The sequence below is a fragment of the Lynx rufus genome, unplaced genomic scaffold (assembly GCF_022079265.1).
Source record: "Lynx rufus isolate CCGP_SWC_20201006 ecotype Redwood Valley unplaced genomic scaffold, mLynRuf1.p SCAF_17, whole genome shotgun sequence".
Classification (NCBI taxonomy): domain Eukaryota; kingdom Metazoa; phylum Chordata; class Mammalia; order Carnivora; family Felidae; genus Lynx; species Lynx rufus.
Window position 1 is genome coordinate 41,014,686 of NW_025814831.1, and position 15,140 is coordinate 41,029,825.

General features: G+C 38.4%; 1 protein-coding gene across 1 annotated transcript; it reads left to right on the forward strand.

Annotated features, from left to right (window-relative positions):
• Positions 1 to 1,926: 1,926 nt before the first annotated feature.
• On the forward strand, positions 1,927 to 10,777 carry LOC124512270 (ferritin light chain-like). Its single transcript, XM_047079753.1, is given in 3 exon segments — positions 1,927 to 2,145; positions 10,233 to 10,380; positions 10,383 to 10,777. Coding segments are annotated over 3 exon segments (762 nt in total).
• The last annotated feature ends 4,363 nt before the right edge of the window (positions 10,778 to 15,140 follow it).

A 15,140-nucleotide genomic window follows, 5' to 3' on the forward strand; every position in this document is an offset into this window, starting at 1 on the left:
ATGGAGCCTACAGCATCTTTGCTATGATGTTAATGATTTACAGAGTCTCTTCTTCAGAGTCCCTTCCTCTCCACCTCCAACTGGTGTGGGCCATTAAATGGATGGAAATACTTAACCATTCTCTCTAGCTTTTCCCTCTCAATGATCAACACGGTGGTCAGCAATGGTGTTGCTTACATTATGTTGACTTACTATGTTTTCCTCATTCCTAATCTCCACAATTCATTCACAGTATTTCACCAAATGTACTCATAAAATGGGGTTAATCACACTTATCTATTATAGTGGACTGTTACTGATTTTGTCCTAATCTTCAGATAAAAGCATTTGGATCTCCTCTGAGGAATACAACTTTCCTACTCAGTCTGTGGTGTTATGGAGTGCTGGTACCCTCATTTCCATCTCCAAAGAGGGGTACGTTCATCAGGACTGATGTAGCCAAAGTGCAGAGTCCTGCTGGCCCTGGTCTCTGAACCCCTTCTCCTATCTTTCTATGCAGCAATGTCTTTTGCCCCCAGGCCAAGTTGGAAATATCATCTCTGAATAAATTTAGTGTATGTAAGGTATTCATGCAATAGCAACTCAGCATAGGGGTTGCAGCACCAGAAGGACCCACTTTTCTTTGGCATTTGGGGAGACCCCCAACCTGACCACATATCCCCAGCACTCTAAAGTGAATGATTATTCACATTCCTACCTACAAACACAAAACCTGGCTCTAACTCAGAGGCAGGACACAAGAAACCCATCCCAAGCCACCTATATCAATCAAATTGTCCTTGACTCACAAAAAGTAAAAGATCATGGATGGTTGAAAAATTCTGTAGCTCAAGTGAGAACAACCAAAATAAACATCAAAAGGCCTTACCCAGATGGTAGAAATATAGATGATTCATAAAACATAATAAACTACAAGGAATTCTAGTCAGTGTCCCAAAAGGGAAGATATTGTATTCATTCATTCATTCATTCATTTTCACTCAGCCATAATTAATGTATAGTGTTATATTAGTTTCAGGTGTACAATATAATGATTCAACAATTCTATACATTTCTCAGTGCTGATCACAATAAGTGTACTCTTAGTCACCCATCACCTATTTCACCCATTCTCCCACCCATCTCCCCTTTGACAACCACAAGTTTGTTCTCTGTTGCATTCAAGAGTCTGGTTTTTTTGTTTGTCTCTTTTGTTTCTTTGTTCATTTGTTTCTTATATTACACACATGAGTGAAATCATATGATATTTGTCTTTCTCTGACTTATTTCACTTAGCATTATACTCTCATGGATACTGTACCCACTTAAACCAGAAGAGACCTCTATAAAAAAGGAGCAGTTGGAAAACAATGAAGAGTTCATGGAGATTAAAAATACAATCACCAGAGGGCACCTAGCTGGCTCAGTCAGTAGAGCATGCGACTGTGGATCTTGGAGTTGTGAGTTCAAGTCCCACATGGGGTATAGAGAGTACTTAAAAAAAAATAAAAACAATTAAAAAAAAAAAAACAACCACCAAAGTAAAACATAAATCTAAAGAATGCAAGAAAAAGACAAGAAACATATAGCAAAAAGACCAAACAGAGAAAAGACAAGGGAAAAAATTGTCAAGAGAGACAGAGTATCTAAAAGAAACTGTATCTAATAAGAGTTCCAGAAATAGAGAACAGAGGAAAAAAATCATAAAAGTAATAGAAAAATAATAATCCCTTAGAGTTGGTATAAGATGTAAAACTTCAGACTAAAAGGGCTTATTAAGTACACAATAGGGTGAATTTAAAAAAGAAAAAAAGATTCATACTTGGACACATTCTGGAATTTTACAACACCATGGATAAAGAGAACACACTAAAAGCTTTTGGGACAGGATTGGGAAAACAGTTTATTACAGAAAAATAAAATACAGGGATCCTACTGTCACATAAGATGCAAGAAAGCAATGGGGTAGAGTGGAGCAGGGATGGGAGATGCCTGACGTTCTGGCTGGAGAAGTGGCTAGTGGTGCGATGGAGCAGGCCAGGGACCACTTTCTCCTGCAATGGACTACAGAACCGCACATGCCAGAGGAGAACAGGAAGTAGCATTAAAGACTGCTTTTGTTTTACCATAGTCTTAACCATGTATGAAGACTCACATATTCAGAAGGTGGGAAAAGGTACTTTTCTTTTGCTGTTGAAACTAGGAAACTTGTCTTTAATCAAAGTTACAAATCTCTCTCTCTCTCTCCCTCCTTTCCTTTTTTTTAAGTAGGCTTCATTCCCAACACAGGGCTTGAAATCACAACCCTGATTTTAAGACTTGAGCTGAGATCAAGAGCCGGATGCTTAACTGACTGAGCTACCCAGGTGCCCCACAAATATCTCTCTTAATGTTTTAAAATGTCTCTGTCCTGAAAAACCAGCTCTTGCTTTACATTTTGTTTATTATTCGTTTCTATTCTTCTCTGTTTTTTTTTCTCCCTTATTAGTTTTTACTCTCATCTGTATTAGTTCTGCCCATTTTCTTTGGACTTATTTTGTTGTTCTTTTTCTGGCTTCTTGAGTTGAAATCTTGGCCACCTGTTATCAGTCTTTCTTGTGTAATAATTATATAATTATTTCCATGGATTTTCCTCTGAAATTTTATCCTATAGGTTTCTTACATGGCATTCTACTTTTTGTTAATATATAAATTAAAAAACATGGCCACGGAAATAAAAATTCAACCTGCAGATTTAGGGAGTGTACAGTTTGACAAGTATAAGTCTCTCTGCTCTCTTCCTTCCAGCCCATAACCATTAGTTCTGGGCCTGGGAGTTAGTCACTTTGGACCACTTCTGGTTTGGGTCCTTCTCATGGAACTATCTAGGACTCTAACTAATATGCTATGTCTCTATTATTTGGTTTATCAACCATCAGGAGTACTCTTGACTGCCCTCAATGAAAGATACGGAGTGTAGACCATTTAACACTCCTCAGGTTCCCCCACCCTTTCATGCAATTTTGATCATTTTGTAAGTTACTAAAGACCTTACGAAAATATACTTAAAACTCTTTTTTCTTCATCCATAAACTATTTAATAAAACTTGATTCTATATGGGTAAGATGAAGAAATTAGTGCCCCTACTTTAGAGGACTTTAGGCACAAATTCTTTCAAATCTGCAAGGAAATGGAAGGAAAGAAAGGCAAAGAAAGAAAGGAAGGAAGGAAGGAAGGAAGGAAGGAAGGAAGGAAGAGAAAGAAAGAGAAAGAAAGAAAGAAAGAAAGAAAGAAAGAAAGAAAGAAAGAAAGAGCTTCCAATTTTAGCTCAATTCTTATACCAGAACCTGGCAAAGGAAAAAGAAAATCAGACCATGGTTCTTAAGCTGGAGTTTCTAGACCCTGGAATATTCCTGATGGAGCTTCAAGAAGGTCCATCAGTGTTTGAAACCGAATGGATAATTGTGTGTATATGTCACACAAATGCACACATATATGTAGTTCTGAAGAAAGGGTAAAGGTTTTCATCAGATTTTCAAACATGTCCATGACTTACAAAAAGAACCATGAACAATTCACCAATGAGAATAAGTACATTATAAATAAACTATTAATGAAATGAATCCAGTTATGTATCAAAAACCATTACATCAGGGGAGCCTGGGTGGCTCAGTCGGTTAAGAGTTCGACTTTGGCTCAAGTCATGATCTCGCTGTCCCCGGGTTCAAGCCCCACGTTAGGCTCTGTGCTGACAGCTCAGAGCCTGAAGCCTGTTTCAGATTCTGTGTCTCCATCTCTCTCTACCTCTCACCCACTCACACTGTCTCTGTCTCTCTCTCTCTCAAAAATAAACATTTTTTAATAAAAAAAAAAAACCATTACACCATGACCTAAGACATTTCCCATGGAATTTGAGATGGTCAGCACAGAGAAATCTACTTATTTTAACACTGCTAATCTCTACATAGTGGGAATAAAATTTTATTTTCTTATACTTGCTTTTCTACATTTTCTAATTTTGCTACATGAATATGCGCTGTCTCTATGATAATAAAAGCATATAAAGTAAATCTTGTAGCACATTTTAAAAACTATTATAAAGAAAATTTTTAAAAAGCAATCTATATATATAATTTCTATTAATAAAGGAAAAAAATCCATAAGTACATGTTTATGGAGAGCAAAAAGATATTTCATGAATTTTAACAGACATTCCTAAGAGTTATAGAAACCGGAAAAAGAAGAACTCTTGCTTAATGTAATAAAACACAGCCCTAAACATCATATTTTTGCTTAAAAAATTAAATGTTAAAAGACACTCCCATTAATATTAGGAAGAACACAAAGGTCCTCTATTGCTGATTTTATCCAGTGTTATTACAGAGTTTCAAGCTAAGGTAATAAATATAGGGCAGAAAAGATACAGTAAGTTAAACCATATGAAAGTGTCATTTCTATAGGACAAAATGGCAAAATATTGACAATTTCATATGGTTCAACATAAGACATACTTGTCTTTTTTTTTTTAATTTGTTTAATGTTTATTTGTTTTTGAGAGAGAGAGAGACAGAGCATGGACAGCATGGACAGGGAGGGGCAGACAGAGGGAGACAGAATCCGAGGCAGGCTCCAGGCTCTGAGGCACAGAGCCTGATGTGGGGCTGGAACCCACAAGTCATGAGATCATGACCTGAGCTAAAGTTGAATGCTCAACTGACTGAGCCACCCAGGCGCCCCAACTAAGACATATTTGAAAGGAATTTTAACATTTAACATTGTTTGCAGATGATTTAAGGTTAAACTAGAAAATCCATGGGAATAATGAAAATAGTTACAACAAATATGAGAGGTCAATAAAGAAGCCAGATAAAAGATAATAGCTTTTCTAGATTCCCAGTAGTAATCATATAGAAGATTTTAAAAGTTTTTTTTAACATAGGGGTGCCTGGCTGGCTCAGTCGGTGGAGCATGCAACTCTTCATCTCACAGTTGTGAGTTCAAGCCCCACGTTGGGCATAGAGATTATCTAAATAAAAAACAAATGTTTTTAAATATAAAAAATATAGGGACACCTGGGTGGCTCAGTTGGTTAAGCCTCTGACTCTTTTTTTTATTAATGTTTATTTATTTTTGAGAGAGAGAGAGAGTGCAAGTGGGGTAGGGGCAGAGAGAGAGAGAGAGAGAGAGTGTGTGTGTGTGAGAGAGACAGAATCCAAAGCAGACTTCCAAGCTCTGAGCTGTCAGCAAAGAGCCCGATGCGGGGCTCAAACTCATGAACCTTGAGATCATGACCTGAGCCAAAGTCAGGTGCTTAACCGACTGAGCCATCCAGGTGCCCCAAGCCTCTGACTCTTGATTTCAGCTCAGGTCATGATCTCACAGTTCATGGGATTGAGCCCTGAGTCGGGCTCTGTGCTAACAGCGAGAAGCCTATTGGGATATACTCTCTCTCTCTCTCTCTCTCTCTCTCTCCCCCCTCCCCTGTTCACACTCTGTCTCTTTCAAAAATAAACACTAAAAAAAAATCTTTAAAACATAAAAGTAAGGGGCGCCTGGGTGGCGCAGTCGGTTAGGCATCCGACTTCAGCCAGGTCACGATCTCGCGGTCCATGAGTTCGAGCCCCGCGTCGGGCTCTGGGCTGATGGCTCAGAGCCTGGAGCCTGTTTCCGATTCTGTGTCTCCCTCTCTCTCTGCCCCTCCCCCGTTCATGCTCTGTCTCTCTCTGTCCCAAAAATGAATAAACGTTGAAAAAAAAAAAAAACTTTAAAAAAAATTAAAAAAAAAACAAAACATAAAAGTAAAAGATGTTATAAATAATATATAAAATAAATGTTTAATATAAATATGTATAGCATCTAATAGCCTAGGAATAGATTTAAGAATTTTGCTATATTTATGTTAATTAACTCTAAAACTTTTTTTTAACTTTAAAAAAATGTTTATTTATTTTTGAGAGACAAAGCACAATCAGGGGAGGGGCAGAGAGAGAGGGAGACAAAGAATCTAAAGCAGGCTCCAGGCTCTGAACTGTCAGCACAGAGCCTGATGCAGGGCTCACACTTAGGAGCTGTGAGATCATTACTGAGCCGAAGTCGGACACTTAACTGACTGAGCCACCTAGGTAGTCCCAAGGACTTAATATTTTAAACTTACCATTTGGTAAAACATTAAGGAAAAAAAATGAAAAAATATATACCATTTGGTAATTTCTTTAAAAAGATACTAAATAACAAAAATTAAATGGAGACAAAATAAAATAGAGACTTAATTACTATAAAAGAAAACAGGAAGGAAGAGTAAAGATAATGAAATCAATAAAACAAATAGAAGATGGTAGACTTAAACCCAATTATGTCAATAAGCTCATTATAAGTAAGTGGATGTCAGTTTTTCAGAAAAGACTATGTTGTTCATTAGAAATACATTTAAACATAAAGACACAGATAACTTGAAAGTATAAGGGTGAAAAAAAGACATAGCATGAAAACATTAATCAAAAGAAAGCTGGCATGACATATTTATAAGACAAAATGTACTTTCAGGCAAGAAGTGTTGCTAGAAATAAGAAAGAACATTTCATAATAATCAAAGCACTGGTTCAATAGGAAAACCTAACAATCTTAAGTCTGTATGGACATAATAACATAGCTTTAGCATATATGAACCAAAAATTAGGGCTCCTGGCTGGCTCAGTCAGTGGAGCATGTGACTCTTGATCTCAGGGTTGTAGGTATGAGCCCCACATTGGGCATAGATATTCCTTACATATAAAATATTTAAAAATATACATGAGGGGCACCTGAGTGGCTCAGTAGGCTGAGCATCTGACTCTTGATTTTAGCTCAGGTTATGATCTCATGGCTTATGAGATGGAGCATCGTGTTTGTGCTGACAGCCTGCTTGGGATTCTCTATCTCCTCTCTCTCTCTGCCCCAACCCCCCACTCACACCCACCCTCTTTCTCTTTTAAAATAAATATAAGAAAATATGTATATATGAAACAAAAATTAAGTAAACTAAAAAGAGAAATAGATGAAATCACAATCATAATTGGTTTTTTTAATGTTCATTTTTGAGAGTGTGTGTGCGCACACACGTGCTAGTGGGGGAGGGGCACAGACAGAGGGAGACAGAGGATCTAAAACAGGCTCTGTGCTGATAGCAGAGAATCCCATGTTCAAGCCCCAGGGGCTCGAACTCATGAACCATGAGATCTTGACCTGAGATCTTGACCTGAGGTGAACTTGGGACACTCAATCAACTGAGCCACCCAGGTGTCCCCATAATTAGGGATTTTAACACACATTTCCTAGTAACCAAAATCAAAAAGACCAAATTGTCAATGAAAATATATTTAAACAACACTGTTAAGCAACTTGACCTAATTGAAACTCAGAGAACACTGTGCCGGATAATTGCAGAATACACATTCTTTTCAAGAGCACACCAAAATAGACCATATGCTGGGTTATAAAGCAAAACTCAACAAATTTCAAAGGACTGAAATTATACAGAGTATATTTTCCAACTATTAGAAATCGACACAGAAATATAAGGAGAAAATCCCAAAATGTGTTAAAATTAAGGAACATACTTCTAAATGACCTGTGGCCAAAGAAGAAATCACAAAGGAAATTAGAGAATATTTTGAACTGGGGTGCCTGGGTGGTTCATTCAGTTAAGCATCTCTTTTTTTTTTTAATGCTTACTTATTTTTGAGTAACACACACACACACACACACGCACACACACACACACACACACACACACACAGAGTGCAAGCAGGGGAGGAGCAGAGAGAGAGAGACACACACAGAATAGGAAGCAGGCTGCAAGCTCTGAGCTGTCAGCACAGAGCCTGACATAGGGCTTAAACTCACAAACCATGAGATCATCGCCTAAGCCAAAGTCAGGACGTTTAACCGACTGAGCCACCCAGGAGCCCCAAGCTTCAGACTCTTGATCTCAGCTCAGGTCTTGATCTCAGGATTGTGAGTTCAAACTTTGCATTGGGCTCGATGCTAGGTGTGGAGCCTACTTAAATAAAAAAAAATTTTTTTTGAACTGAAGAATAATGCAAATAAAACACACCAAAAGCTATGGGATGTAGCTAAAGCAGTGCTTAGAAGGGAATTTATGGCCTCTAATGAATACATTTTAAAAAAAAAGAGGAATGGCTGAAAATCAGTACTCTAGGGGCACCTGGCTGGCTCAGTCCAAAGAGCATGTGACTCTTGATCTCAGGGTAGTGAGTTCAAGCCCCACATTGGGTGTAGAGCTTACTTGAAGAAAAATAAAAATAAATTAAAATCAATAAGCTTTCATTTTATAAAACTTGAAAAAGCACAAATTAAACTTAAATAAAGTAGAAGGAAAGGAAATTTATAAAACTTGAAAAAGCACAAATTAAACTTAAAGTAGAAGGAAAGGAAACAGTAAAGAGAGCACAGTAATCAATGAAATAGAAAGTATACATACTATAGAGAAATTATCATAGCTAAAAATTCATTTTTAATGGAATAATAAGATCTATAATCTCCTAGCAAACATAAGCAATAAAAGAGGGGCACCTGGCTGGCTCAGTTAGTGGAGTATGCAACCCTTGATCCCACAGTTGTGAGTCTGAACCCCACATTGGGTGTATAAATTATTTTATTTATTTTTTTTTAATTTTTTTTCAACGTTTATTTATTTTTGGGACAGAGAGAGACAGAGCATGAACGGGGGTGGGGCAGAGAGAGAGGGAGACACAGAATCGGAAACAGGCTCCAGGCTCTGAGCCATCAGCCCAGAGCCTGACGCGGGGCTCGAACTCACGGACCGCGAGATCGTGACCTGGCTGAAGTCGGACGCTTAACCGACTGCGCCACCCAGGCGCCCCTGTATAAATTATTTTAAAATAAAATCTTTTTAAAAAGTCAATAAAAGAGAGAGAAAACACAAAAAATCAGTATTAGGAGTTTCAAAATGTCATGTTACTACACATTCTACAGATACTAAGAGAACACAGTGAACTTTATGGCAATAAATTTGACAATGTACACAAATTCTTCAAAAAATACAATTTACCGAAACTGATACAAAAAGAAGTAAAATGCTAATACTTTCATATATACTAAAGAAATGGAATTTATAGTTAAAATTCCATAAAAAATAAACCAGGCCCAGGTGACTTTCAAGATAAATTGTACCACATATTTAAGAAGAAATAATGATAATTTCCCTCAAACCCTTTCAGAGATTAGACAAAAGGTAACACCAGCTTACTTGTCTTATGAAGCTAACATAAATCTGATGCCAAAACCAAAATCTTTCCTGCATATAAATGCAAAAATTCTAAATAAAACACTAGCAAATTGAATACAGAGATTGTTTAAAAATGCAATAACCAAGTATGTTCATCCCAGAGGAGCAAGGTTGATTTAACATTCTAAAATAATTAATATAATTCACCACATTAACAAAGAGAAAAACCATATAATTATCTCATTAGATACAGAAAATTCATTGATAAAATAAACATGCACTCAGGAAAAACTTCTCAGCAAATTGAGAATATATGTGAAATTTATTAATCTGACAAAAGCTATCTACAAAAATACCAAAAAACTACATCTAACATATTTATGGTAAAATATTGAATATTTTCTCTCTGAGGTGCCAATGCAATTCTGCACAAGAAAATATGTTTGTTTGGATTTTTTTAACATGTGAGACCAGCACTACGAGGATTAAAAAAAAAAAACTCACAAAGTTAACTCTTTCCTTAGACCATATACAAAAATTAAAGATGGCTCATAAGTATAAATGTGTCAAAATTAAATATGCCAGCGGCACCTAGGTGGCTCCCTTGGTTAAGCATCTAACTCTTGATTTCAGCAGGGGTCATGATCTCACAGGTTCATGAGTTTGAGCCCCACATCGGCCCCACGCTGAGAGTGTGAAGCATGCTTGGGGTTCTCTCTCCCTCTCTCTCTCTCTGCTCCTCCTCCTCCCCTCTTTCAAAACAAATAAACTTAAAAAAATTTTAATTAAAAATGCCAAACTGTCAAATTACAATATTCAAACTTTTAGAAGAAAACATAGGAGAGTGTGCCCGCCGTCCTGCGCATCTGTCTCTTGCTTCAGTGTTTGGACGGAACAGACCCAGGGACGCCCCTTCTACCGGCCTCCGACAACCTTCCAACCTTTGTTTCCATTTGCAACCTTCTGGGCCATCTTTTTGCCCACCCTCTGCCTCCGGAACCAGCCAACACCCGATTTTGAACTTAGCTCCTCGTTACCGATCAACCCAGTTCCCAGATTCGTCAGAATTATTCCACCGAGGTGGAGGCCGCCGTCAACCTCCGGGTCGACATGCATCTGCAGGCCTCCTACACCTACCTCTCCCTGGGCTTCTAGTTCGACCGTGACCAAGTGGTCCGGAAGGCCTGGACCACTTCTCCAGCGAGGTGTCTGAGGAGAAGCCGGAGGGCCCTGAGCGTCTCTTGAAGACTCAAAACCAGCTCGGCGGCCGCGCCCTCTTCCGGGAAGTGCAGACACTGTCCCAAGATGAGTGGGGTAAAACCCTGGACGCCATGGAAGCCGCCCTGCTTCTGGAGAAGAAGCTGAAGCAGGCCCTTTTGGATCTGCATGCCCTGGGTTCTGCCCGCGCAGACCCCCATCTCTGTGACTTCCTGGAGAATCACTTTCCAGATGAGGAAGCGAAACTCATCAAGAAGATGGGCGACCACCTGACTAATCTCCGCAGGCTGTCCGGACCCCACGCTGGGCTGGGCGAGTATCTCTTCGAAAGGCTCACCCTCAAGCACGACTAGAAGTCTCTCGAGCCCAGCAGCTTTTGAGAGGGTCCTTCTGGCATTCCCCAGGTGCCAGGGCTTGTGCCTGAGTCTCTCCTTGCAGCCACTAGGCTGCTTTTTAACCACCTGAAGCCCTCGCCCAAGCTGTGGACCAAATGAAAACAATAAAGCTTTTTAGCAGCAAAAAAAAAAAAAAAAGGGGGGGGGGCAGAAAACGTAGAACTTCTGACCTTGGGGTAGACAAAGTTTTTTTTGTTTTTTGTTGTTGTTGTAAGTAAACTCTACCCTCCATGTGGGGCTCAAACTCATAACCCTGAGATCAAAAATCATAGACTCTACCAAATGAACCAGCCAGGCACCCCAAAGATTTCCTATATAAGATACAAAAGACAATAACCATAAAGAATAAAAACATAATTGGACTTAATTGAAATTAAGAACTTTTGTTTATTAGAAATATCAGTGAGTAAAGAGGCAAGTTACAAACTACAATAATTATCTATATCTATTCATCCATCTGACAAAGGGGTTATAATCAGAACATATAAAGAGCTCAAATTAAAAAAAAAAGATCAAAAACCCCCACAACAGTTTAAAGAATGGGCAAAGATTTGAACAAGTACCACACAAAAGAGAATATCTAAGTAGCTAATAAGCATATGAAAATATGGTCAGCATCATTATTCATCAGAAGAATGTACATTAGGGGTGCCTGGGTGGCTCAGTTTGTTGAGCTAGTAACTTGGTTTAGGCTCAGGTCATAATCTCAGTGTCATCAGATCAAGCCCCATGGTGGGCTTGGAACTGGGCATGGAACCTGCTTGAGATTCTCTCTCTCCTCTCCCTGTGCCTCTCTCTCCCACTTGCACCCTCGCACTCTCTCTCTCTAAAATATAAATAAATAAATACATAAATAAATAAATGCAAATTAAAAACACAAGATACTATTATATATTCATTGGGAAATCTAAGATGTAAAAGCATAAAAACACTGAATATCGGGAAGGATGGGGAGAAGGTGGAAGTCTCATACAACTGCTGGTGGGAGTGTAACTTTAGAAAACTATTAAGCAGTATCTATTAAAGCTACTCTATGAATCAGCAATTCTTTAGGTTTACGACCAAGAGAAATGAGTATATATACTCAATGAAGGGCATGTTCAAGAAAGTTCATAGCAGCTTTATTTATTACAGTAAAAAACTAGAACAATTCAAATGTCCATCAGCAGGAGAATGGATTACTAATGCATACTGTATTCATGTAGTGGAATATAAAACAATAACAAAAAAGAATGAACTACTGATACATACAACAACAAGGATGAATCCCACAGATATGTTGAGTGAAGGAAGACATCATAAAACTGATTTCATTTATATTCAATTCAAGAACAGGCAGGGGAAATGAATTCGTGTTGATAGAAGTCAGAAGAAGGATTATTCCTGGGGTGAGTGGGTGAAGTGGCAAGACAGAGTTTTCTGAGGTGATGGAAATGTTTTATTGTATTGTATTGTATTGTATTGTATTGTATTGTATTGTATTTTTGACGGAAATGTTTTATATCTTGATCTGGATGGTGGTTACTCAGCTGTATACCTATGTAAAAAGTTATTGAGCTGTGCACTTCAGATTTTTACACTATGCTATCTAATTATATATATATATATATGTATGTATATATACGACATAATTTAAAATATACCAATATACGATACTTTAATAACAGTAAGATGAAAATTTTAAAGTTAGTCACATTTTCCCAATCAGATTGGCAAAGATCAAACAAAACAGATGGACATTTGAGGAAAAATAGTCTATTGTATACGGTCAAGGGGAATGCAAAAAGATATAGATTTTGAAAGACAATTTAGTAATATACATCTAAAAGTTAAAAAAAAATTTTTTAATATTTATTTTTAAGAGGGAGAGACAAAGCACAAGCAGGGGAGGAGCAGAGAGAGAAGGAGACAGAGAATCTGAACCAGGCTCCAGGTTCTAAGCTATCAGCACAGAGCGGGACTCCGGCGGGAGGGGGGGGCTCGATCTCACAAACAGCGAGATCATGACCTGAGCTGAAGTTGCATGTTCAACTGACTGAGCCACCCAGGCACCCCTAAACATCTAAAATTTAAAATGCATACCCTCTGGAGCACCTGGGTGGCTCAATCCATTAAGTGTCCAACTCGATTTTGGCTCTGGTCATGATCTCAGGGTTCATGTGCTGACAGTGTGGGATTCTCTCTCCTTCTATCTCTGCCCCTCCCCCACCTGCTCTCTGTATCATTCTCAAGATAAATAAAAATAAACTTAAAAAAAAATAAAATACATACCCTTTAACTCAGCAATTTCACTTTTAGCCATTTGCTGTAAAGACATATTCACACAAGTACTCAAAGATAAAGGTGTGAAGATAGTCACAGAGTCATTATTTATAAAAGAAAAAGATTGGAGGAAAACAAAAGACATGTCCATTCGTAAGAGTTAGATAAGTTTTTTAAATTCATGAAATGTCTTATACCCATCAAAAAGTTTGAGGAATATCTACATATCTTGACCTACTAGAAAGGAGACTACCAAGTGGGTAAACAAAACAGGAAAACTCAGGCTTCTAGTCTCCATTCTACCACATATCCAGTCACTACTACACTCATTATCTCAGTTTCTTTATTTGTAGAATGGAGTTAATATTGTTCTTCCTTGTCCATCTCACAAGCGAGGATCAGATGTAAGAAGCCCTTTGAAAACAGAAAGCATTATAACTGTTTGAAGTGTTTTTCCTGAAAAACACTCTTTTATTAACCCAAACTTTGTGTTTATCTTAATTCACCACCAGTCTAGATTTCTTTTCCCTATCATGCACCTAAACCAGTGTTTCTCAAAATGTGGGCAGCAGACAAATCTCCATCAAAATGGATGTGGAGAAGTTACCAACAAAACTGAGCCCAGTCCCAAATCTACCAAAATTTTGGAACTACTGAGTTAGGTAGAAGTAAGCATTAAGTAAACCTTTCCCTGTTCATTGAGAAGAGTCTGGGCTAAATCCCATTAATGGTGGCAGGACATCAGGCTTAGCTTAGATCTGTCTTGGCTTCTGGTTGGCTCTCACTGCAGAAATCAAATGGGCTGGGTGGGAACGTAGTACAAATGGTGCCCCCATTTACTCAGTCCCAACAGGAGCCAAAGAACATTCAATGACAAGAACAATGTGATTGCCACTTTGTGGACAAACATGAACCCAGTTTAGCTTGAAGGACGGTAGCTGTTGGAAAACACCATCTCCTGGGCAACTGCTTTGGTTACTGTCCCCAATTAACTTAGCAGAGTCTCAAAAATAGAAGGCAGCTTCTGTTCTGTTATATAATAAACAGTTCTTTATTTGAAATGACAATATTTACTTTTCCTATAGTGAACTCCAGCAGCCTACTAGGCAGTGGGCAAACAGCAGAAATGCCTCAAATGGAAACTGGAGAAAGCAGTTTAGCTAGCACAGTTTGCTCTAACTTTCCACTTGTCCAACAAGTAATTAGAAGATCCCCTCCATGTTTCTCTGGCATTTTATCTCCTTTGTACAGAACCATGGATTCCATGTGACTTTGTTAACACCATTCATAGCTTTCTTGTTTTGGCAAGTAGTGAAACACACAAAACAGATGTTCTCTGACACTCAAGTGTGTAAGCACAGCTGGGGTTGTCCCATCAAAAACATTTTTTTGAGGGATTCTACTTAGAGTGTCAGACCTCTTGGTCTCTTCAATGGCAAAGAGCCTGGAGTCTATGTTTCCATGGTCTCATTTTCAAATGATGTTTAAAGGAGGAAAAATAATTAATTATGATGGTTAACCTTTCCCAATATTTGATCTCCCTCTTGTAAGCAAGACACTGTGATTTATGTGGTTGTGCTACTTACTTATTTAGATTTTTTTAATGTTTATTTTTTTATTTTTGAGAGAGAGAGGACGAGTGGGGCAGAGAAAGAGAGGGAGAGAGAGACTCCCAAGCAGACTCTGTGCTGTCAGCACAGAGCCAGACATGGGGCTCCATCTTACAAACTGTGAGATTATGACCTGATCTGAAATCAAGGGTCAGATGCTTAACTGACTGAGCCACACAGGCACCCCAAGATATTTTTTTAAGTAATCTTTACACCCACCGTGGGACTCAAACCTACAACCCCAAGATCAAGAGTCACATGCTCTACCGACTGAGATAGCCAGGAGCCCCTGTGGTTGTGTTATTTACTATAAAAACCCTTCTATACTTTTTAAATTTATTTTAAATGTTTATTTTTGAGAGACACAGAGACACAGCTAGAGCAGGGAAGGGGCCAAGAGAGACAGAGATACAGAATCCAAAGCAGGCTCCAGGCTTTGAGCTCTCAGC